Raw genomic sequence first — 26,653 nt, 5'->3', positions numbered from 1 at the left:
ATTTGCTGCAGTGTGAAAATAGCATAGACCAAATGAAAATTTATTGGAATGGTATTTTTAGTGTGCATGTTAAATTTCAAAGACTCCTAAATCAGCGGTGTGCTGGTAAATGTTTTAACAACTGATTCTTGGGAAAACAACGTTGATTTGAGTATTTCCCAATTTCGGTAATAAATGGTGGTAACTTCTCCCATCATGGCCAATTTCAAGCTACCAATGTGACTGAAAATTTAAGTCTTCTCTCATGAGTCAATACAAGTCACACCATTGCTTTTGGATTAGAGTGATGGAGAGGAGAAAATAACAATAAAAGGAGTGAGGGGAAGAACTGATGAGAGGGAGAAATTGGGCTCCACCTGACAAGCTCTAATGTCACTACAACTTCAACTTGAAAAGGTTGTCAAGGGTTCAAGCATTGCTCTGCTTTGACTCTTACTATTCCACCATTTCTGTGCAATCTGAAAAGTGCACTATTAACATTTTTTCAACTATCTTGCTCTGACTGCTGCTGGATCGTTCCCCAAATTACTGTTCCTAAATTGTTCTCCATTAGCCCTCGGGGCTTATGTTTGAAAGGAAGGGCACTATCAAATAGTGGAGGGCTCTTATTCACATGACTGACTACAATAACCTTAACTACTGCTGTTGCTTGTACTTCATTTATTAATATTTAGGTAAGCAATTTTTTTCTATATAATTACCAAGAAAATAATCTTACTCTATCTAGAGAGAAACTTCCTCTGATTTCCTTCTCCATAGTCCATGTCTCCACCTAAGAACAGTTAAGTTGCCCAATTTATAGGCACTCATAATTGTTTATATAGGCACTATATGGCAATTGTCTATATATTTTTTGGTACAACCCCATTATATTGTAAATACTTGGAAAACAGAGGCAATATTCTATTACCAGGGCATAGTATGCTTCCTGGTACTATTTGTGAAAGGAAAGGAGGGAGGAAGGGAGGGAGGGAGGAAGGAAGGAAGGAAGGAAGGAAGGAAGAGAAAGAAAGACCTTTTAATCCTCATAGTTTGTACTATGTAATTTGGAAATGAATATATACTCTTCGGTTTACAAATAACAGATATTTTTAGCCTTTGATTGGTTTCTCCCTGCTAAAGACCACAAGCCTAATCCCCTTCCCTTCAGAGTTGATATATGTTCAGAATATATTTACAAATTTTAGTAGGAATCTTAGAATAATAATTTAGCCAAATTTAGTAAAAAAGAAAGCGAACTTTATTTAGATGACTTGAGTATGACTTATTATTTTGGAATATTCACCCCTCCCTTTCACTGGGATTAACAATTCCAAATTGACTGTAAATGTGAAACACCTACCAGCTACAGTTCCACTAACATTTTGCCCCTGTTTGGTCAAATGAGCCATTTGACTCTTTTCCTCATTTTGCACAGGCAAAGATACTGAAGCTTCTTTTTCTTTCTTTGGTTTATCCAAATTTTTGGGCAAGAAAAAGAATGGTATAGAAGAAATAATGGATATTAGTCCAGCCACAAGGAAACCAAGCCACCACGCACCAACCCAACGAGAGTCCTTAGGATTTATTCTGATAGTGCCTAGAATAAAGAATTAGAAGAAGCCAGTCAAAAATCATTTTGAAATGCAAGAATTTCTGGTAATAATTGTAGTAATTGCTGTCCTCCATAGATGAAGAAAGTAAATGATATTTCATCAATTCTGAGACACTCTTTTATTTTTTTCACACTTTTTATATTTGAAATAAGGATAAGTCTAACATTTAATGACATCTTACAATTGCTCTTGTCCAGGAGTCAGTCATGACATTGTTGTCATTGCCTGAGCCTGTGTGAACTTGGTGGCTTTTCTGGTGACATGACAACAGCGGCCACCATTGAACAATTGAAGCCTGCAAACTATTTAAGGGCCATTTATGGAAAGCATGATACTCATTGTCTGAAAACTTCTATTGGCACCATCTCCTGAGGTCACGAAAGCACTAGCAATGAAATTTACAGCACTTCGCAAGAAATTCTCAGAGCGATTAGTGGGTTTTTTTCCCCCTAGAACCTGCATTTCCAACTCCCAGACAGCACAGAGGATGATAATGGTGAAGATATACATATAATGAAAATCTGAGTTTAAAATTTAGACTCTAAATTTTAGGGATAATGTAACCATTTTATTTCAATAATATTTCCCTTTAAAGCTGTGTGAGTGCCATGTATGTGCTATATCTAAACAAGTAAAAATGAGCTGTTTCAGTAAATATAAAGTTTCAGTATATATTTAAATTTATAAATATAAACATTCTAATAAGAAAGCATCACACACACACACACACACACACACACACACCATAGATGTTTGAAGCACAATAATGGTGTTGTTACGCTTTGATCTATAAGAAAACTCTTTAACGTGAGAAAACATTGACTTGATATATAGAAATAAATTATTAATTCTGTTTACTGAAGTGGTTTTCAAATATACACAGCTCTGAGTTTAAAATTGATTTACATATTCATATTATTCCATAATCAGCAACTCTGACAGACTGCAGAAATGATTGATAAAATCAGTGACTCCATCTACATGCTAAGTACTTATTCATCATCCGTCAGAAATGTCATTTTGATAACATTTTTTGTGTTCTATCCCTGGTGTACACATAGGAATTAGAGGTCATAACCTGGCTAGACACAGCCTGCCAAAGTGTTTTCTTTTGTTCACACATTGTTTTAAAAATTGAAAACTTCCACATGAAAATCTGGATTCCAGGATTTTCTTGAAAACCAATCAGAAGATTTTGTCAATGCTGGATCCAAATTTCTTCATGAAAAGAATAGGTTGAGGCTGAGCAATATATGCACTTTCAGGTGTGTGCAGAGGGCAGTTCACCACCACCAATTCTTCCAAGTTTAACCACCACACTGAACACTCTTTATTCACTTATGTTATCTCATTGGCTCCTTTGGCATTGGAGTTTGCGAAAATGTACTTCACAATACATTTACATCATACCCATAACTGAATAAGAGAAGATATAATAAGGTCTAGAAGTTCAGTGCTAGAAATGGGATCACCATGGACCTAAATACTGTGAGCAGTGATTTCTAACTATAGAAAAGAGGTTACAAATCTATCATTCTAAAGACTTTAACCATTTATTACTGGGTGCTTAGTGATAAAAACAAGGATGAACCTGGAAATGATCGAGTAGAAACACTTGGAATGTGAACCTACTGTAATTCACACATCCAAAATAGAAGACATAACACATTCCATCAGGTCCACGTTTTAGCTTTATATTAAAATACTTTCAGATTGTGGTTATTGTTGGTCTGCTGTGATGTCTACTCTATGTAGTCCTGGTGAAATAGAAAATCAGATTTGTTTATTTCTAAACACTAATTACTTATCATATGTTAAGACAGACATCATACTGTTATGTTCTAAAAGAGAAGGAAGATCAGTGGCACAAATATTTATGGCTTATTGTGACAAGGGCTACAATTAAGGCATGCTCTTGGTGATTAATAGGGACACAACTTGGGGCCAGTAGGAGGTGGTGAAGTAAGGCATCTCTGAAGAGGAGCCACATATTGGAAAAGACTTTAAGAACTATGCAAATAGAGACGGGAGAAAGGGTAAATGTGGGGAAGTGACATTAGTAGGCATATTGAGAGACCTGCAATTAGTTTGAAATTATTTTGGGTGAAGTAATCTTAAGTTTGTTAAATTTTCTTATTTTGTGCTTAGTTGTAAAAGCCTGATGTAGATAGGCACTGAATTTTATTTTTATTCTATTTATTAACACATTACCTATTTGTAACTTTTGACAATTAGTCAGCAAAGGGCCACTGAAAGAGTGAATTCAGTTATTTGAAAGAATGGTGTCATGTACTTGAAAAGCATTATCATGTTACCTTGTTCTGCTTGTACTTACTCAGATCTACGTATCCAATATCCACATACATTTTAGAAAACAGAGATACGAGTAAAAAGCCAATGATTGGACCAATCATTGTTACTGCAAACAAATTACCTAAAAATATTACAAAACATTTTTATCAAATTCCAATAATACATGGTTCTTATTCAATTTTTTAAAGTAATACAATACAATATATTTCTCTAAGTAATTTTTTAAGTAAAAGAATAAGTTTAGGAGCACTGTTATTTCAAGGTACACCCAGGGAAAGTAACCATAAAATCTAATATTTTCTGTACATTACCTAAATAAAAAGAAGAATGTCCTTCTTTAGCAAAATCATCAATGTAAGAAATCCCCAAGGGTGTTATGGGCGTTTCCCCAATTCCACGAAGCATATTACCCAATAGAATATATATCCACATATGTGACCCAGATTCCTTTTCCCAACCTATGTAGACAAGAGAGTGTTTTATCTTAAACATTAATTTTAGCATTCCTGTTGAAAAGTCAACTAACTTAACCCTTTAATTATTCCATTTAATTTTTTTTGCTTTTTTTCTAATTATAAAATGATTTATAGTGACATTACAAAAGTTGACAATACAGAAAAGCACAAAGAAAACAAGTAAAAATTATCTGCCATCCCTCCCCACACAAAGTACCACTTCTAATGTTTGTTTATATCTTTCACATTTTTAGTGAATATAAAAATATGCATAATATTCTTTATATTCTCATATCAGGATTTTAATGACTGCATAATAGTGTGCTGAATAAGTTTCATCATTTAATCAATTTTTTCTATGTACTCACACAATATTTCAAATTTTTCATTCTGTTAAACAGGGATGCCATGGCTATAATGATAAATAAATCCTTCTGCACATTCCTGATTATTTCCTTAAGATAAAGCAATAAAAGTAGAATTTCTGATTTAAGCAGATGTGCATATTTTTGTTCTTTACCATATTGAAAATTAACCTCCAAAAGAGAAATTTATACACTCCCCATAATACATAAAATGTGTCTTTATCCTCTACCTCATTTCTTTTTATTTTTAATCTTTCCTATCTAGTAGGTAGGAAAATCTTTAACTAGTACTATAATTTATAATTAAAACTTATGATTTGTGTTATAATAGGTAAAAAATCTTTAATTTGTGTAATAATTTGAATTTTTCTTAAAGAGTAAAATTATTTTAACATATTTATACCACTTCTTCCTCTTTGTATTAATTGCATATATTCTTTGCCAATTTCATATCAAAATATTCCTCTTATTACTTCTAGAAGGTCTTTATATATAATATATATTGACACTATGATTTTTGCCTTACATACATAAGATGCAAATGTTTTTCCTATTTGTCTTTTAAATCAATTTTGCTAATGGATATTGCAATCATTTTTTAACGATGTAATTAACTTGTTAAATTTTAGAATATTTATTAGTGACACTAATATTCACTAGTGCCAGTTCAATTCTTACCTTTTCCCACTATCTCCAGTGATGTTCTATTGAGTAACAAATTTTGATTAATCAAACAAGCTGATAAGCTTGATGTTGAATTCTCTGATGGATTAATAGCAGTGTCTTTAGAATACCTGTAACTGTAAGAACATCACTATATTTACTGAGCATTTTCACTTTTCCCAGAAATACAGAGGAATTTTCCCCTTTATTTGCACCATTCTCTTCTCCAAATTATCAGGGTACTCTGTCAGTTTCCCAGCTTATATTTTAGGAGTGGTGATGGGTAACAGTGAAATGGGAGTGTTCACTAAGAAATATCATGCAATACTCCCCAGGCAAGGTGGAGTACCATGTTGCTCTCATCCTAGCAGTGCTTATATTCTGGGCAACATATGAAATATCTTGGTTTCATGCTCTTAAAAAACTGCTAACTGTATTTATCAATCTTTTGAATTATCTTCAAAGATGGTTACAATCTAAAATTTCAAAATCAGTTTATAATCACACACAGTCATATGCCTGACTCTTCAAAACTTAGTTTAAAAAGTTCTAATCCATTTCAATTTGATAAGGAAGCACTTAATAGGAACAATAGAACGGACCTAGAATAGGGGCAAATGCTGATATTTAAAAATACATGAATGGACCGAAAGGTATTAAGCTTAGTAAAATAAGTCAGGCAGAGAAAGGCAAATACTGTATGTTTTCACTGACATGTGGAATCTAAAAAAACAAAACAAAACAAAACAAAACAAAAACAAATATAACGAAACAGAAACAGACTCACAAGTATAGAGAACAAACTAGTGGTTACCAGTGAGAAGAGGAGTGGGGGAAGGGGGGAATATAGGGTAAGGGCGGTTAAGAGGTACGAACTACTAGATGTAAAATAAGGAAGGAGACCTTCAAGATGGCAGAGGAGTAAGATGTGGAGATCAACTTCCTCCCAACAGATACATCAAAAATACAACGACATGTGGAACAACTCCTACAGAACACCTACTGAACAATGGCAGAAGACTTCACACCTCCCAAAAGGCAAGAAACTCCCCCATGTACCTGGGTAGGACAAAAGAAAAAAGAAAACACAGAGACAAAAGAATAAGGACAGGACATGCACCTCTGGGAAAGACCTGTGAAGGAGGAAAAGTTTCCACACACTATGAAGCCCCTTCACTGGCAGAGACGCAGGGTGGGAGAGAAGCTTCGGAGCCATGGAAGAGAGCGCAGCAACAAGTGTGCAGAAGGAAAAGCTGAGAGATTCCCGCACAGAGGATCGTTGCCGGCCGGCACTCACCAGCCTGAGAGGCTTGTCTGCTCACCCACCAGAGCAGGCGGGGGCTGGGAGCTGAGGCTCGGGCTTCGGAGGTCGTATCCCAGGGAGAGGAATGGGGTTGGCTGCGTGAACACAGCCTGAATGGGGCTAGTGTGCCACACCTAGCCAGGAGGGAGTCCGGGAAAATGTCTGGAGCTGCCTAAGACGCAAGAGACTATTGTTTCAGGGTGCACGAGGAGAGGGGATTCAGAGCACTGCCTAAATGAGCTCCAGAGATGGGCGCGAGCCGCAGCTAACAGCGCGGACCCCAGAGACGGGCATGAGATGCTAAGGCTGCTGCTGCAGCCACCAAGAAGCCTGTGTGCAAGCACTGGTCACTATCCACACCTCCCCTCCAGGGAGCCTGTGTAGCCCGCCACTGCCAGGGTCCTGTGATCCAGGGACAACTTCCCCGGGAGAACACACGGCGCCTCAGGCTGTTGCAACGTCATGTCAGCCTCTGCCGCTGAAGGCTTGCCCAGCATTCCGTACCCCTTCTCCCATGGCCTGAGTAGCCAGAGCCCCCGAATCAGCTGCTCCTTTAACCCTGTCCTGTCTGGGCGGGAATAAACGCCCTCAGGCGATCTACATGCAGAGGCGGGGCCAAATCTAAAGCTGAACCCCAGGAGCTGTGCCAACGAAGAAGAGAAAGGGAAAACTCTCCCAGCAGCCTCAGGAGCAATGGATTAAATCTCCACAATCAACTTGATGTACCTGCATCTGTGGAATACTGGAATAGACAATGAATCATCCCAAAATTGAGGCAGTGGACTTTGGGATCAACTGTACACTTGGGGTTTGCTTTCTGCATCCAATTTGTTCCTGGTTTTATGTTTATCTTAGTTTAGTATTTAGAGTTTATTATCATTGGTAGATTTGTTTATTGATCTGGTTGCTCTCTTCCTCCTTTTTTTAATATATAGATATTTTTTTTCCTTTTTCTCTTTTTGTGAGTGTGTATGTGTATGCTTTGTATGATATTGTCTGTATAGCTTTGCTTTTACCATTTGTCGTGGGTTCTGTCGGTCCGTTTATTTTGTGGGGTTTTTTTTAGTATAGTTTTTAGTGCTTGCTATAACTGGTGGATTTGGTTTTTAGTTTGGTTGCTCTCTTCATTCTCTTTTTTATTTTTCTCATTTTTAATTACTTTTAATCTTTTTAATTTTTAATAATTATTTTTATTTTAATAAGTTTATTTTAATTTTTTTCTTTCTTTCTTTCTTTCTTTCTTTCTTTCTTTCTTTCATTCTTTCTATCTTTCTCTCTCTCTTTTCTTCTGAGCTGGGTGGCTGACAGCGTCTTGGTGCTCCGGCCGGGTGTCAGGCCTGTGCCTCTGAGGTGGGAGAGCTGAGTTCAGGACCTTTGTCCACCAGAGACCTCCTGGCTGCACATAATATCAAATGGCGAAAGCTCTCCCAGAGATCTCCAACTCAACGCTAAGACCCAGCTCCACTCAATGACGAGCAAGCTACAGTGCTGGACACCCTATGCCAAACAACTAGCAAGACAGGAACAAAACCCCACCAATTAGCAGAGAGGCTGCCTAAAATCATAATAAGGTCACACACATTGTAAAACACACCACCAAACCTGGTCTTGCCCACCAGGAAGACAAGATCCAGCCTCATACACCAGAACACAGGCACTAGTCCCCTCCACCAAGAAACCTACACAAGCCACTGAACCAACCTTAGCCACCTTAGGCACCAAAAACAACGAGAACTACAAACCTGTAGCCTGCAAAAAGGAGACCCCAAGCACAGTAAGTTAAGCAAAATGAGAAGACAGAGAAACACACAACAGATGCGGGAGCAAGGTAAAACCCCACCAGACCAAACAAATGAAGAGGAAATATGTGGTCTACCTGAAAAAGAATTCAGAGTAATGATAGTAAAGATGATCCAAAATCTTGGAAATAAAATGGAGAAAATACAAGAAACATCTAACAAGGACTTAGAAGAACTAAAGAGCAAACAAACAATGATGAACAACACAATAAATGAAATTTAAAATTCTCTAGAAGGAATCAATAGCAGAATAATTGAGGCAGAAGAATGGATAAGTGACCTGGAAGATAAAATAGTGGAAATAACTACTGCAGAGTAGAATAAAGAGAAAAGAATGAAAGGAAATGAAGAAAGTCTTAGAGACTTCTGGGACAATATTAAACGCACCAACATTTGAATAATAGGGGTCCTGGAAGAAGAAGAGAAAACGAAAGTGACTCAGAAAATATTTGAAGAGATTATAGTTGAAAACTTCCCTAATATGGGAAAGGAAATAGCCGATCAAGTCCAGGAGGTGCAGGGTTCCATACAGGATAAATCCAGGGAGAAACATGCCAAGACACATATTAATCAAACTATCAAAAATTAAGTACAAAGAAAAAATTAAAAGCAGCGAGGGAAAAACAACAAATAACATATAAGGGAATCCCCATAAGTTTAACAGCTGAACTTTCAGCAGAAATTCTGCAAGCCAGAAGGAAGTGGCAAGACATATTTAAACTGATGAAAGAGAAAACAACCAAGATTACTCTACCAAGCAAGGATTTCATTCAGATTTGACAGAGATATTAAAACCTTTACAGAGAAGCAAAAGCTAAGAGAATTCAGCACCACCAAACCAGCTTTAAAACAAATGCTAAAGGAATTTATCTAAGTAGGAAACACAAGAAAAGGAAAAGACCTACAGTAACAAACCCAAAACAATTAAGAAAATGGTAATAGGAACAAACATATTGATAATTACCTTAAATGTAAATGGATTAAATGCTCCAACCAAAAGACATAGACTGGCTGAATGGATACAAAAACAAGACCCGTATATATGCTGTCTACAAGAGACACACTTCAGACCCAGGGACACATACAGACTAAAAGTGAGGGGATGGAAAAAGATATTCCCTGCAAATGGAAATCAAAAGAAAGCTGGAGTAGCAATTCTCATATCAGAGAAAATAGACTTTAAAATAAAGACTGTTACAAGAGACAAAGAATGACACTACATAATGATCAAGGGATCGATCCAAGAAGAAGATGTAACAACTGTAAATATTTATGCACCCAACATAGGAGCACCTCAATACATAGGGCAAATACTAACAGCCATAAATGGGGAAATCAAAGCAACACAAACATAGTAGGGGACTTTAACACCCCACTTTCACCAATGGACAGACCATCCAAAATAGAAACATATAAGGAAACATAAGCTTTACATGATACATTAAACAAGGTGGACTTAATTGATATTTATAGGACATTCCATCCAAAAAGAGCAGATTACACTTTCTTCTCAAGTGCTCATGGAACATTCTCCAGGATAGATCATATCTTGGGTCACAAATCAAGCCTTGATAAATTTAAGAAACTTGAAATCGTATCAAGTATCTTTTCCAACCACAATGCTATGAGACTAGATATCAATTACAGGAAAAAATCTGTAAAAAATACAAACACACGGAGGCTAAACAATACACTACTTAATAACAAAGAGGTCACTGAAGAAATCAAAGAGGAAATCAAAAAATACCTAAAAACAAATGACAATAAAAACAAATGACAATGAAAACACAATGACCCAAAACCTATGGGATGCATCAAGAGCAGTTCTAAGAAGGAAGTATATAGCAATACAATCCTACCTTAAGAAACAAGAAACATCTCAAATACACAACCTAACCTTACACCTAAAGCAATTAGAGGAAGAAGAACAGCAAAACCCCAAAGTTAGCAGAAGGAAAGAAATCATAAAGATCAGATCACAAATAAATGAAAAAGAAATGAAGGAAACAATAGCAAAGATCAATAAAACTAAAAGCTGGTTCTTTGAGAAGATAAACAAAATTGATAAACCATTAACCAGACTCATCAAGTAAAAAATGGAGAAGACTCAAATCAATACCCATGGAGATACCTACGAGGTGGTTGGTTATATAGATCTTGAGTATAAGATAAACTCACTGTGTACAGTGATAGTGGCATTTAATGCATGTACTCCACACAAATCATGTAGAATGAAAAGTGAAGAAGATTGAAGAGGGAGCTTAGGCAATACTGACCTTATGGTGTCAATAGCAGAAGGAAAAGATGGGCATGATGGAGAAGCCAAAAGGAGGAAATAAATCAAGAGAGAGTAAGGTGATGAAAATAATAAGGAATAGCACCAGGAAGAAGAAAGAACTTATGAGGGTCAAATAGAGTAATTAACATAGTAACCAAAAGGCATGGCTGTTGGCATTGATAATGAGTAAGTAATTGATATCTTTAGCAGAAACTGCTCATTGGCTCTCAATATCCATTCTTCTCTCCTATGGTAACAGAACCTGGGATCTTTAGCTGGGAAGGGGACACCTGAAGTAAAGTCTATTTATCCCAATGACTTTCTATCTGAATGTGAGGTGTAACAAAGTTCTGGCTAATGTGAAGTTGGTAGAAGGGTTATGTTTCTGAAAATATTTCTTAAGTCTCAGCCTGTGTGCATTCTGTTTCTTCTTATTCTTCTTCCTTTCTATCCTGTTGCAAGGAACAACATTGCCACAATTTAGACCGTGAAGTCAAGGCCAGTCAAGGGCTGGGTTGGCTGCAATTTTTTATGTAAAAAATAAGCTCTTATCTTATTTAAGCAATCACTATTTTTGGTTTTCTGTCATTAGTATCTGACTCTAATTAAAACTACACAGTGACTTAGGAAGAAGTCTCAGTGGAGATGGTAGTGGGAAAACCCATACTGCAGTGAGTTGAGTGGTGAAGTTGTAAGCAGCTTTTGGAAGGAAAGAGGTTTCTGCAGGAGGCCCTTTTGTCCTGTCACTTTAGCAAAACTACATTGTAACTAACATTTAAATCAGGCGCCCCATACTCTACTCATCACCAACCCAAGCACACCTTTCAAATCTTTTGATCACACAATACCTTGCCTAACCTGTTAGTTCTTTCTGTAGATCAAAGAAGTAGAAATGAAGAATGAGTAATTAACAGATGACCAGATCTCTTCCCTAGCTCTCCCTTCAGTAATCTCATGAACAAACTATGTGAACAAGATAGCATCTAAAGAAAAATCACAAAAAGTCAACAAGCCTGCACACAGTGGGGGATGGTGATGAGTTTGACCCTCTATCTCAATGATTAACTGACATTACTTCCCTTTTCCCTTTAAAAACTTTTATAGCCAAACAGAATCATGGGAGTTGGTTTGGGGGGACATGAGTCCACCTTCTCCCCAGATTGTTGGCATTCTGATTAAAAGCAACTTGCCTTTCTACCAACAATTGCCTCTCAGGTATTGATTTTCGAGTGGTGAGCAGCTGGACCTGAGTTTGGTAACAAAGACTTATTAAATATTATCAAAATCTTGTAGGCAAAGACATGAAATACATATCATACTAAAAAGTCACAAAAAGCTTATTTATTTTCTGTGAAACTACTCATTTATTGCTATTCATATTTTGATATCAATGAGAGTCATGGTAGATAAAACAATTTAATTATTACATAGAAAATATACTCCATTTCTACACATACTTAGTGGATATTCTTCTTAGTGGATATTCTTCTCAAAAGGGGACTGCTTATTTAAAAGGAAAAAAATAAAATTCTATCATTAATTTACAAGGAAATGATCATCGATGGCATAGAGCCACTTACTATCCCATGAAGAAATGAGGTAAAGCAGTCAAAATACTTCCAACTCCCATAACGAAGCAACCAATTCCGATTAGTTTTGGTCTGTGTAATTTGGCTCCAAAGTAACTCACAAATACAATCACAAGCAGATTTCCTAGAAAGAAAACAAAATTATTTTGATATGATTGATTATAGCAAACAGTGACTGAGTCCAATTGTGTGTCCAGTAGAATGGAAGGCCACAGAATGGATACAAATAGAGCATAAGACATGGCACCATTCCTCAAAGATCGGGTAATTTTTTTAAAAAATAGACTCTGCCTTTATTTATTTATTCATTCATTCATTTATTATTTACTTATTTATTTATTTTGGCTGTGTTGGGTCTTTGTTGCTGTGTGCAGGCTTTCTCTAGTTGCAGCGAGCTCGGGCTACTCTGTTGTGATGTGCAGCCTTCTCCTTGTGGTGGCTTCTCTTGTGGAGCAAGGGCTCTAGGCATGTGGGCTTCAGTAGTTGCAGCACATGAGCTCTGTAGTTGTGGCACGTGAGATCAGTACTTGTGGCACGTGGGCTCAGTAGTTTTGGCTCATGGGCTGAGTTGCTCTGTGGCATATGGGATCTTCCCAGACCAGGGATCGAACCCGTGTCCCCTGCATTGGCAGGTGGATTCTTAACCCCTGCACCACTGGGGAAGTCCCAGGTAATTTAATTAAGATGAAACTCACTTACCTTAAGCCACTCACTATAAAGTCGTATGGTGTTAATAATAAGCAGAATTGACTTTAGATAAGAACTAAAGTACTTGAATTACTTGGCGATATTAGTGAAGCAAAATTTTAGGAAGAATTTGGAGTTGAAAGGGTTGTACTGGAATGGAGAAAAATCGACAAAAATACCTGAGGGAAGGTATTTATTCATGCATTTTTCATTCACTCCTAGAAATCTTTAATTTCTTATTAAGTACTTGTCATGGGGTTAGAAGCCATAAATAGAGGAAAAGAATAAACAGTGCATGGTATCTGCTCTAAAAGTACTTACCTACCAATGACAAAAATAGATAAATGGGCAGAAGTACTCTTAGACCACAGAAAGGGGAAGCTTAAATTAATTAGAGGTTTCAGGAAAGTTTCCTGGAGGAGAGGTCACTTGAGATTTAATGTTAGCTATAAGTTATTTAGATTCAAAAGGGGAAGAAGACCAGTCTAAGTGGAGGGGGTCATGACCAATTCCAGTCCATCTGGAGCTACAAGTATAATAACGAACAGACAACAATGAAGAATTACTGAACGTTTGATGGAAAAAAATAACATGAAGTAAAAGCACCAAACTGAACCAGCAGATAAAGTAACCCATGAAGAAAACAGTTAAATGAGGAAACTAAGAAGAGAAGACACTTTGAAAAAATCCAGTTAGTATCTCTAGAGGTACAAAGGTATGTTGCATCCATAAAATAAAAACTAGCAGACTAAAAATAATAAGAGAACAATAAAATATTGTTGCAAATTTAAAATACTCTACAGAAATGTATATATTGGGACCTGATACAATAAGATGAAAGATGGCATCAGCAAAGACTGATGGAGTTTCAAGAAAAAAAAAGGTCAAATTTTAGAAAGAAAAACTTGAAGTGAAAAAATAGCCAGAAAATTTAATATTCATATATGTTTCAGAAGAATATAGAGGGGAAGGGACAAATTTAAATATAGAAAATAAATTTCCTGAGGTAAAGGAAGGTTTAAGACATCAGATTAAAATTTATACATTTCTCCAGCATAAATAATGTAAAAGACACCGTCCTAGGTATATGTTGTTAAAATTTTTGAAATTCAGGCATAAAGAAGAGGTCCTATCAGTGCATGACAATGATACTGGTAATGATTTCTTATGTATAATATTGTGTTATAACACAATAGATAAATGTTTTAAATGTTCTGAGAAAAAAAGATTCTGAAGTTTTAATTTCATACTCAAATTATCAGTTGACTATGTTAGTAAAATAAATACATTTTCCAACATGCAAGGGCTCAGAAAATATGTCTTATGTTCAATTATTTCTGGAAAAAAAAACTACTTGAAGATATACTCCAGAAAAACTAAAGATGAGACTTGAAGTCATAAGGTTCAAGAAATAGTGTTAAGAAGGAAACCAGTAAAACTGATAACCATGTCCAAATAATTGCTTTGAAATAGCTACAAAGTTTAACAAAGATAATAAGAATCAATTCCTCAATATAAAGAGATATACAATGAGTTAGAATTTAAAGCTAATCACAGTCTAATACTAAAGTTCTAGATGGTTTCATTAAACCTAGAAGGTGGAAAAGTGAAGGATATGTATGGTGTAATAACCTCTTGAATCATGAAAAGGCAGAATTCATGACCAAAAGATAGATGGGTCTTCCTTTACACAATTATTTTTTAAACATTCAATAAACAAGTATATTTTTTAAAAGGCTAAAAGATAAAGAGCAAACTTGTAAAAAAAATGTGTAATCTATAAAACAGACATAATTTTTGAATCCCTTCAAATCATTAAAAAGTGGGGGGAAAAGGAAAATGGGCAGAGGTAATCAGCGACCAGTTCATAAAATAAGAGAAAAGAATGTTAAATAATTATATAAAACCTCACTATTATTGGAGAAATCCAAATTAAAATGAAGACAACAAAACAATATACTCAATGTTCTAAAAACAAAAAAGACTTTTAACCCCAAATTTTATATGCATTTCAACAGTAGACCCTAACAAAGATTGCTTCAAAATTGTTCTCCTCTCCTCAAATCATCAGAATCATAATCCTCTCTCCAACTTTTTTTTGCACTAGGGCATCTTGAGAAAGAGAAGTTTTAGCCCTGCAAAATATTAGTTTGCAGGCAATGAGTCTGTGTAAGATCAGGGTCTTTTAACCTCTACACTTTTGACATTCTGGACTAGGTAATTCTTTGTTTTGGAGGCTGTCTTGTGCATTGTGGGATGTTTCAAGGCATCCCTGGCCTCTACCACCAGATGCCAGTGACATTCCCTAATCCTCAGAGATGACAACCAAAAATATCTCCAGATATTGCCAAATTGCCCCTGGGCAGGGGGTGGGGATGGGGACAATTTACCCCTGGTTAAGGATCAGTGGTGTAGAACATATGTGAACACTTTTATACCTCTCAAAATCTCGTTACTAAGTAATAATCAAAACAGAAACAAAAATTACCCATTTCAAAGCTTCCATCAATTAAGCCAACAGTAGAAGATGATATGTCAAATCTCCTTTCTATTTGAGTGATGGAACTTTTCATAATGATTGCACTTAGTGACTTAGAAATAAAGCTGAGTGACAGGGCTGCCAAGAACATCTAAGAAAAAGCAGAAGGAAAGGGAAAAATAATTAATCATAAGATCACATAATGCTTATATATGCGTAGAATTAAAATAGCTTTTCTTCTTTACTTAGTAATATTTTTATCATAAAAAGCATACCCACCTTTCTTCTATTCCAGATGGTACTTCTTAGTCCTTTTAACATTAACATCACTGTACCGATAAAGCACAATTTTCTTTTTTCCTTTCTTTTTAAAACCAATTTAGTTAGTTATTCCAACCGTGCTGCATGGTATGTGGGATCTTAGTCCTCAACCAGGGATGGAACCTGCACCCCCTGCATTGGGAGCACAGAGCCTTAACCACTGGACCGCCAGGGAAGTCCCTCATTTCCTAACTTGGTTACAACATCAGATTATTAGAGCAGGACAGTCAAAGTTGTTATTTTTTAATTAATGTCATTAGCTGATTTCTAAGAAGCTAGATAATGATGTGAGATGGCCAGGATGACAAGCTATTCTTTAGTCCCAAATGAACAGCAAAGGCGAGCTGTGAGGGGAGTAGCTAGACATTCTCAAAGGTAATATTTCCAGGAAGTCAGCTGAAAAAAATTTCATTTATAAAACCTCACTAATATTGGAGAAAACCAAATTAAAATGAAGACAACAAAGCAATATAGTCAGTGTTCTAAAAAAAATAGAAGACTTTCAAGCCCACTGGTTATAGATGTTTTATTTTCAATTTGATTTTAACAAAATTTATTTATTCATCTTTCTTACAACCCACATTTATATCCATAAGTAAATTCCTTTTACATTCAGTATTATTACCCAGAGTCACAGGATCATCATAAGATTCAGCGATCCCACTTCTGGGTATATATCCAAAGGACTTTAAAAAAGGATCTCAAAGAGATATTTGCACATCCATGTTTATCACAGCGTTACTCAAAATATCCAGGAGGTAGAAGCAATCCAAATGTCCATCAACAGATGAATGGATGAGGAAAATATGGTATATACATATAATGGAATATTATGCAGCCTTAAAAGTAAGGAAATCCTATCACATGCTACAACATGGCTGAGCCTCAAAAACATTATGCTTAGTGAAATAAACCAGTCACAAAAGGACAAATATTGTATGATTCCACCCATATGAAGTATATAAAGGAGTCAAAATCATAGAAGCAGAAAATAAAAATTCAGTTCCCCAAAACTGAAAGAAGACAAGAGAGAGTATTAGTATTTAGTAAGTATAGAATTTCAGTGTTGCAGGATGAAAAAGTCTAGAGATTTGTTGTATGACAATATGAATATACCTAATACCACTGAACTGTACTTTCAAAAATTGGTTAAGATGATAAATTTAACATTATATGTTTTACCACAATAAAAAATGCATTTTCCCATTGAAAAAAATATGGGTGGTCTTTTGCTGAGAGAAGTAACATGTCCCACTGGATATGTTCAAAGTGTTACTGGCTGAAGGATAGTGGTACATTACTACATAATTTCATTTTTTTTCCATAACTTCACTGTGTGTTGTCCCCTGACCTGTGAAGTTTTATACAGATGTAGAACTTCTTGGTAAGCCTTCCCTCCTCCGTTCCTCTCCCCACCTTTTACTTAAAGTTCTGTTCTTTTATATAAATATAAATAAATAAATAAATAAGGCATATATATATATATATATATATATATATATATATATATATATATATTATATGTGTGTGTGTGTGTGTGTGTACAGCTATGGGAGAATTTTTTAATTTATTGAGTTTGTTGCCTCCTTTCAAGAGTGGTGAATGAAAATATCTAATATCTAGTGATTCTTGCCTGTCTGCTTTGTTTTACATATGGAAGCTCCCCGTTTCCTTGTCTCTGAATATTCAGTCTTTGTGAAGACTATCTGGGATGGAGAGGCAGAAATCTTTAGCAGTAGGGTAGTTAAGAGTTAATCTGCATATGGGCATCTCACTTCTTCATGATGTTACCAGCCACTTGAGAGACGGCTCTGCTCCATATGCCCGGGAGGGCATCCGCCCACGCTCACTATCTCCTGCCCAGGGTAGATGTCTCTGCAGTTTGCTGCTTGGACTAAGTGGGGGAGAGTAATTTGATGATCAGGGGAGATGTTAAACAAGGAAAGAAGCATGTTTTCTCTGATTGAGTGGAATACCCTATACAACAACCTGTCGGTGGTCCCTGGGACCTCTCTTGATCCCATTATCAGTGGCTTTTGCCTTTGAAACACGCTTGGAAGCCATGTCCATTTTTTTTCAGGTTTCTTTTCTTGCACTTGTCTTGGGCTGTGATTTCTTTCTTTAGCCTAATTCTTTCGACTTCTTACTTTTTATAAAACTCTCATAACTTTCTGATTTACAGAATGTATCTCTTCTTGTTTTCTAGCACATCTACAAGTTGCCTTTAATACATTTTACATTATTTATTAAAATTGGAGTGGGGAGGAGATGGCTTCAACATTATTATTCTGTCTGCCGTACTGAGCTAGAAGTCAAGTTCTGCCTTTCCTTCTCTAATAACTAGAAAAAAAATGTTATCAGGCTCTCTATCAAACTCAGATGCCTGACACATAATGAGTAAATATTCAATAAATGTTTTTTGGTTGTTGAATAAATTGTTATTCCCCAAATTTAGGTTATAAATCTGGTACAGAGCTTACATGTAGTGAAACCTCTCATTTCCTAGTTTCCTCAGCTTTTAGATGGAGATAATTACAGTAAAATTGTTATGAAGATTAATTAAAATAATATACATAAAATTTTTGGCACATAGTATTGAGAAATGTCTGTTTTTATTATCACTCTGAGCTATCATCATTCAGCTTTTGGCTGTAAGTTCAGTCAAATAAAAATAGGACTCTGATCATTTAGCCAAACACATTTTTTGTCAGACACTATTTCAGGTGCTGCAGAATCAGTAATGAGCATACTGGCAAAATGATTTATTGATTATTAAAGAAATACTGTGGCAAACTTTTATCTAAATCCTTATCATCAAAACACTAATTGGTAAAATCAAAGAGGAGGGAGTTTCATAAAGTAACAGGACATCTCAGTAAGCAGATACAAGCATAACCAGATGTAAAACCTGTCCTATATAAGAGCAGCTTTCTAAAAGTTCAGAGAAAGATTTTGTAATGTCCATGTCTTCAGTCTTAAAAGGAAGATTAGCTCAAGACAAAAGAGAGACTCAATAAAGTCAAAATTCGTACAGTATAATCCTAAATTGGTTTTACAAAGAAGAAAAGGGTAACAGATGCAAACACAATGGATTCCTCCAATAAGCTAGGATTTTAGAAGGATATGAAATGAGTTAATATAGACAGATTTATAAATGTGCTTTCTTTTACTCTAACTATAACCCTGAGAGATGGGCATTTTTAACTATGTTCCTAATGTGAGGCTGAAGTTCAGAGAAAGAATGATATGATGATTTTCTCAGAACATAAAAAATTAAATAATAATAAAACTGAAATCTGCAATGAAATATATTAAAAGACCAAAGCATAAGGATCGAGAATTTAAGATTGAGAGATTTCAAAACAGAGATACTAATGTTCACAATCATCAAATAGATTTTAAAATATCACAGGCAGAAAGACACAGCTAGCATTGAGATAAGAGGTAAAGTCTATATTTACCTGCAGTCGTGGCAGGTCAGTCCTTTGTTTATGATGGCAAGAGTCTTAGAATTAAGGTCAGAAGACATTTCCAAGTTTCTACATTGCCATATATACAGCCATGATGAACTCAGTTAACTCACAGGAACCTCAAACAAATTTACTCAGCAAACATTTATTGAGCAACTACAATATGGCCGTTCCTCCACTAAACCTTGGGGTTGAGACAGGCACAGAGTAAGAAGGGAAATAAAAACAATTAGGATGTAATAAATGCCCCCAAAGAACTAATGTTTCCCTGGGCCAATAAACAATTAATGCCAGTATAATAATGTAATGAGTACTGTAATTGCTATACAGTTTTAAATTTATGAGTACACAGAAAAAAGTGATTAATTCTGTCTACACAGATCAAAGTTTCTATAGACGTGCTAACATTTAAACTAAGTCTTTAGGGGTTAATAGAAGCTTAGAAACTGAAGAAGAAATAAACATTTAAAACAAAATAGGAAACACCTGAAAAGCCCCAGAGTAGTGGAAGAACACAGATCATTTGAAAAACAAAATGAAAATCTGTGGGTGGAATATAAGGATAGAAGTATGCCAACCATTGGGAGATCAATCTGCATTTTTAAATGTGATGTAAGGAGATTAAATTTTAGAGGGCTAAATCTGGTAGCCATGAGGAAAATGAATTTATGGCAAATAAATTAATTAGAAAGCTGATTTCAGAAAAAAAGATGAGCAGAGATGGGAAGAGGGGACTAAAAGGTTACTGACACACTCGGAAGAAGTTTAAGAGGAGAACCAATAAGATGTGGGAATAATGGAAAATAAGTATTCTGATTTTGTTTTATAGTTTCTATAATTGTATGTAGTAATACTATTATTGGGGTTGAGAAAAAGAGAAGTCTTAGGGTTAAAGACAATGAAATCATCTTTTCAAAACTCAAATTTGAGATGTCTAAAAATAAATATCTACCAAATAGACACAACTAAGGCAGGGTTTGTGCTCAAGAGAGAGTTTTGTCTGGAAGTAGTTTTGAGATTTACCAGGGGATAACTGTACAATTAATCCATATTCAGGCTTATTCCATTAAAAAACCTCCTCCTGCCCCACTGCATCCTCACTTTTCCATAACTCTCTCTCATTTTTTCCAGTCAAAACTGAGAGTTGCTTACGTTTGCATGAATCAGATCTTATTTTTCACATCATCTTTTAAACTATCCTCAGCAGGCCTAGGATACTTTGGCTATTCCAAACTTTATTTCAGCGTTTTGTTTCAAACTCTCTTCTCTTTTTATCTACATACTCTTTCTGGAAAAACTCATAAATTGTCATTGTTTTTATTGCCACCTAAATGCTGATGATTGCCAAATCTATATTTTAAGCCAAGCTTGCTTTTGCTGAGGTTTAGGCTGCTGTTCCAAAGTGCCTGCTTTAGAGCTCCATTTTGGTTTTAATGTTCAGATTGCATCCTTTTCTTCTTCCCCTTTCACCTCCTTTCCTGTGTCACCACTTAGAATCTACTCTCTTATATATCACATCCAATCAGTTCCCCAAAGCTAAATATTTAATCTTATAAACATCTCTCTTTTTAATATGCTTCGCTTTATATTCCTACCTCAAATGTCCATCATCTTACACCCAGAATACTACTATTTCTAACTGGTGTCTCTTTCCTCACTGTCAACTCTTTTTCACACCACACCCAGGGTGATTTTTAAATACTTATAACTATTTCCACTTCCAATATAGCTGAATAAGTTCCCGCTGGACTGATCCTGCAGCAAATAACCATTGTAAAGTCAGGGGAAAACAAAAAACACCCAAAAGCTTGGGAGAGCAAACAAAAGCAGTCAGATTCTGGACAGGGGTTGACCCTTAAAAGAAGGAAATGCCTAAGGTTAATTTCTCATTCTTATGGCTTTAAGGTAAGGTCACAGTTAGCATTATTCACAAAAGCTAAAATTCTTTTAGAAAAATCAGTCCTTGTGGCCTGAAGAATGAGAAAGAAGAGTTTAGGTTAAAATTTAGGGGAGAATCTCATGAAGGAGAGATCCAGAGAATGGGGAGCCCCAAATTCTGCATATAAACTGTCCAAATTTTTGACCTCTGAACTATTCATGAACAGGGCAACTCAAGTTAGCCCTATGGATAAAGTAATTTAATTGAGATTTGAACTATTTCCTAAGAGATAGAGTTTGCAGTTTCAGGTCAACAAATTTAATTGCCTTGTAAAACAAAACAAAAAAAATATCAACACCCTTTGGAAGAATGTAACAATGTTCAAAATTACCAGCATATGAAGAACCAAGAAAATGTGACCATTTCTCAAGAAAGATAACAGTCAACCAAGACTAACCCTGAGATTACACATATGTTAGTATTACTGGACAAGAATTTTTTTTTTTTTAGAAGATGGGGGTAGGAGTTTATTAATTAATTAATTTATTTTTGCTGTGTTGGGTCTTCGTTTCTGTGCGAGGGCTTTCTCTAGTTGTGGCAAGTGGGGGCCACTCTTCATCGGGGTGCGCGAGCCTCTCACTACCGTGGCCTCTCTTGTTGTGGAGCACAGGCTCCAGACACAAAGGCTCAGTAGTTGTGGCTCACAGGCCTAGTTGCTCCGCGGCATGTGGGATCCTCCCAGACCAGGGCTCGAACCCGTGTCCCCTGCATTAGCAGGCAGATTCTCAACCACTGAGCCACCACGGAAGCCCTGGACAAGAATTTTAAAGCAACTAATCTAACTGAGCTCTTTGATGTAAAGGAAAGTTATCTCACAATGAATGAAAATAGAAAATTTCACACACAAAAAAACTGTAAAAAGAAGCTATAAGAATGAGAAAAAATACAGTATCTGAAATAATATGCATAATCAAGATGTTAATTTATGCCACATCTTCTGGATAGGTGTTGTGTGTGTTCTCTCTTTGTAACCTATGCTTTCCTATGACATAAATCTTAGTAAGTCTCCAAACTTGCATAAGTAGAAACTATCAATAGTCAATATAGCTTTCAAAAATATTTGATAGCAGAGATAAAGATGAAGGTTTGCATCAGACATCCTACAGAAAACTTAATATCTCCCCATCCACTGGATATTTCTCTTTCCAACTAATACAGGAAGGATATGAATGTGAATTGTGTTATGTGGAAGCTAATATTTGCTAGGACTGTTCCAGGTATTCTAGAAGTATTATTTCTAATGCTCACAAAATCCTTGCATGGTATGCATTACTCTCTTCATTTTACAAGTAAGAATAATAAAGTTTAGAGATGCAAAGTTATTTAACTAGGGGAATAAGGCTAAAACTGTAGCAGAACTGTGATTTGAACACAAGTATTTCACACACGAAAAGCAAAACAGTTCTTGGATCTAATATACTAACCCACTTTTCCTTCATCTCCTTATTTTCCTAAGTTAGATCCTTGTTACGTCTCACTTGGTTTATTTGTAGTAGTCTGCCTGCTTTCCTCCATTTGCAGCAATGGGAATACTGCATGTAATTTTATTTTTCCAACTTTATTGAAGTATGATTGACAAATAAAATTGTATAAATTTAATGTGTATAACATTGCAATTGACATATGCATAAATTGTGAAACGATTAGAACAATAAAATTAGTTAACACATTAATCACCTCACATAGCTACCTATGTTTTATTTTTGTAGTGAGAACATTTAGATATACTGTCTTAGGAAATTTCAAGTATATAATACAATATTGTTAACTAGAGTCATCATGCTGTACACTAGATCCCCAGAACTTATGTATCTTATAACAGAAAGTTTATACCCTTTGACCAACATCACCCAATTTCCCACACCCTCTGGTTCTAGCAACCACCATTCTATGCTGTTTCCATGAATTCAACTTTTTATACTTTTATTTATTTTTTATTTATTTATTCATTTATTTATTTGCTGTACGCAGGCCTCTCACTGTTGTGGCCTCTCCCGCTGCGGAGCACAGGCTCCGGACGCGCAGGCTCAGCGGCCATGGCTCACGGGCCCAGCTGCTCGGTGGCATGTGGGATCTTCCCTGACTGGGGCACGAACCCGCATCCCCTGCATTGGCAGGCGGACTCTCAACCACTGCGCCACCAGGGAAGCCCCTGAATTCAACTTTTCAATACCCACTGCAGTGACACCTCTTTAGTGAAGCTGTATATTGCCTAATAGGAATTTGGTTTGTATCTCTCTTATATCTAGTGTAAATATATAATTTATCATATAAACTGGAACAGTATAATTATTCTTGGTGGATATATTAGTATATTTTTATGTATGCCAATATGTATCCATGTATATCCATGTATCTTATTCAGTTTCTTATGAGTATCTCCATTACTATGTCACTATTATTTTTCTGAAGGATAATTTTCAAATTAGTCTTAGACATTTTAGTTTATTAAAAAAATTATCTGAAATCTTCATCAAAATTGCATTTTATGATTACTGAAAAAAAATTGCATTTTATGATTACTGAATTTGAAATTGTCAACATTTCAATTGACTCTTCTCTGTAGATCATAATATTTTTAATGAAGAAAATATTCCCTTAATAAGCCCACAGCAAATTGTGCTAAGTGGAAATATTCTCAATTCCTTTTTAAAAATATTTACCTATGTACATTTTTTATTCTAAATATCACAGGTGCTATCATTTTTGCCTCTCTTTAGAGTATCTTTCTTGAAAAATATTTATATAAGAAAAATTTATGTTTTCTTTAACATTTGCCAATTTTTGTCACTGGAAAATTATAGGTATATTCAGTTACTTTTTATTCAGATAAAGAATATACATTTATCCAATTCAAATAATACATGTATTAAAATAATTTTTCCATATGTCAAGATATTGTAAAATACAATTTTAGAATTACAAAATTACATTTTGTACATTATATGATCTCTAACCAATTAATTTGTTCAGCTCTTAACATTAAGTTTGCAAAAATTGTGATTTCAGTAATTGCAATATACAAAAAGTTTTTTAAATGGAAGTTTTTGACTCTTCATTAATTTTTTTTTTTTTTTTTTTTTTCAGTACACGGGCCTCTCACTGCTGCGGCCTCTCCCGCTGCGGAGCACAGGCCCCGGATGTATAGGCCCAGCAGCCATGACCCACGGGCCCAGTCGCTCCGCGGCACGCGGGATCCTCCCAGACTGGGACACAAACCCGCATCCCCTGCATCGGCAGGCGGACCCCCAACCACTGCGCCACCAGGGAAGCCTTTCATTAATTTTTTTTTTTTTTTTTTTTTTTTTTTTTTTTGCGGTATGCGGGCCTCCCACCACTGTGGCCTCTCCCGTCGCGGAGCACAGGCTCTGGATGCGCAGGCTCAGTGGCCACGGCTCACGGGCCCAGCTGCTCCGCAGCATGTTGGATCTTCCTGGACCGGGGCACGAACCCGTGTCCCCTGCATCGGCAGGCAGACTCTCAACCACTGCGCCACCAGGGAAGCCCCTCATTAAATATTTTTATCAAAGAATTCAATCCTATTTTGAGGAAAGTGCAAAGATAATTTACAGGATTAATTTATGAATATGTCCAATGTCATTGAAGGATACTTATTTTTATAACAAAGATCAGTTTCTTCCCAAAACTTTTATATTCAATTATTCACATATGTATGTAACTGTTGATGACAGCTTCAATTCAACTGGTAGAATATCTCAGACCAGACACAATTATGGATTATAAATTCATTTTAATCAGTTCTAAAAACATTCTGCTCCATTATTTTTTTGTTTTAGTAAATTGTTTTTTACAGTTACTCTTATCGTCCAGTAAAATTTGTATTTGTACGAGCACCACAAGAAAACATATTTTATTATTAATGTTGAATTTATAAGTTAAATATATAATAGTGCTTACAATAATATTAGAAGTTTCACCTTTGAAGGAAGACCTTTCAAAAGCTTTACTCTGATTTTATGAATTGAGTTAAAAACAAAAGCAAACTATTATTGATTAACTGATTTTCTATTTGAAATATCTTTAATAAGTTAGTATTCTTAGGAATGGTAAGAAGTCAGGCAAATATAGGATGAGTGTATACACTAATTAATATGTGTGGAAATTTATTCCTTCATTGTTTTCACGTTATTATTCTCAGAGTTCTTACTTTTTAAAATGTGTTTATTTTTCATGACAATTTAGTGTTATAAGGACGTTCTTTTAGCTTGTTTAACTGGGATGCAAACTTATTTTCACTGAATATTATAAATTGCATTTGATCTTTCTTTGCTTTCAACAACCTGTTGAAAACTACCTCTAACATCTTCTCTGCCTTTCAAGTATAAGTTTTACCATCTTTTAATTAATCTTCTTTTTGAGGTAACTGGCTTATAATACTATATTTTATAACATTATGTAAGTTTCATGTGTACAACATTATATTTCTACTATATACTACAGCATGCCAACCACTAAAAATTTAGTGTCCCCTTTTACCATTTTGCACCACCTTGCACCCATTTTCCTTTGTTAACCACTGCTTTGTTCTCTGTATCCATAGTGTTTGCTTTTCTTTGGTCTGGTTTGTTCATCTATTTTGTTTTTAGTTTGTTTGTATTTCATATTCAGCATATGAGTGAAATTATATGGTATTTGTCTTTCTCCATCTGACTTATTTCACTTAGTATAATACCCTCAAGGTCCATCTATGTTGTTGCAAAGGGCAAGAATTCATCTTTTTAATGGCCGAGTAGTATTCTATTCTATATTCATACAACACCTTCCTTATCTATTCCTGTATCCATGAGCACTTAGGTTGCTCCATATCTTGGCAATCATAAATAATGCTGCAATGGGGGCTTCCCTGGTGGTGCAGTGGTTGAGAATCTGCCTGCTAATGCAGGGGACATGGGTTTGAGCCCTGCTCTGGGAGGATCCCACATGCCGTGTAGCAACTAGGCCCATGAGCCACGACTACTGAGCCTGTGAGTCTGGAGCCTGTGCTCCACAACAAGAGAGGCTGCGATAGTGAGAGGCCTGCACACCACGATGAAGAGTGGCCCCCGCTTGCCACAACTAGAGAAAGCCCTCGCACAGAAACGAAGACCCAACACAGCAAAAATAAATAAATTAATCAATAAATAATGCTTCAATGAACATAGGGGTGATATATCTTTTTGAATCAGTGTTTTTGTTTTCTTTGGATAAATACCCAGGAGTGGAATTGCTGGATCATATGATAGTTCTATATTTAACTTTTTAAAGAAGCTCTGTCCTGTTTCCCAAGTATTACATTCTCACCAACAGTGCCCAAGGGTTCCTTCTTCTCCACATCTTTGCCAACATTTTTTATTTTTTATTTTTTTTTTAACAATAGACATTCTGACATGTGTAAGG

At 35.7% G+C, this 26,653-nt stretch overlaps 1 protein-coding gene across 1 annotated transcript in view; it reads right to left on the bottom strand.

Moving 5' to 3' along the window:
* Positions 1 to 26,653, bottom strand: part of LOC132498750 (solute carrier organic anion transporter family member 1B3-like) — a 62,192-nt gene that overhangs the window by 20,223 nt on the left and 15,316 nt on the right. Inside the window, exons 2-7 of the mRNA XM_060112805.1 lie at positions 15,536 to 15,677; positions 12,352 to 12,484; positions 5,407 to 5,528; positions 4,220 to 4,366; positions 3,931 to 4,029; positions 1,343 to 1,579 (exon numbers count right to left, since the gene is read on the bottom strand). Coding sequence (XP_059968788.1) covers positions 1,343 to 1,579; positions 3,931 to 4,029; positions 4,220 to 4,366; positions 5,407 to 5,528; positions 12,352 to 12,484; positions 15,536 to 15,677 — 880 coding nt within the window. The remainder of the gene's footprint in view (positions 1 to 1,342; positions 1,580 to 3,930; positions 4,030 to 4,219; positions 4,367 to 5,406; positions 5,529 to 12,351; positions 12,485 to 15,535; positions 15,678 to 26,653) is intronic.

This window comes from Mesoplodon densirostris, chromosome 11 (genome assembly GCF_025265405.1).
Source record: "Mesoplodon densirostris isolate mMesDen1 chromosome 11, mMesDen1 primary haplotype, whole genome shotgun sequence".
Lineage (NCBI taxonomy): Eukaryota > Metazoa > Chordata > Mammalia > Artiodactyla > Ziphiidae > Mesoplodon > Mesoplodon densirostris.
Note: the sequence above shows the minus strand (reverse complement) of the source record. Positions and strands in the feature narration are given on the sequence as shown.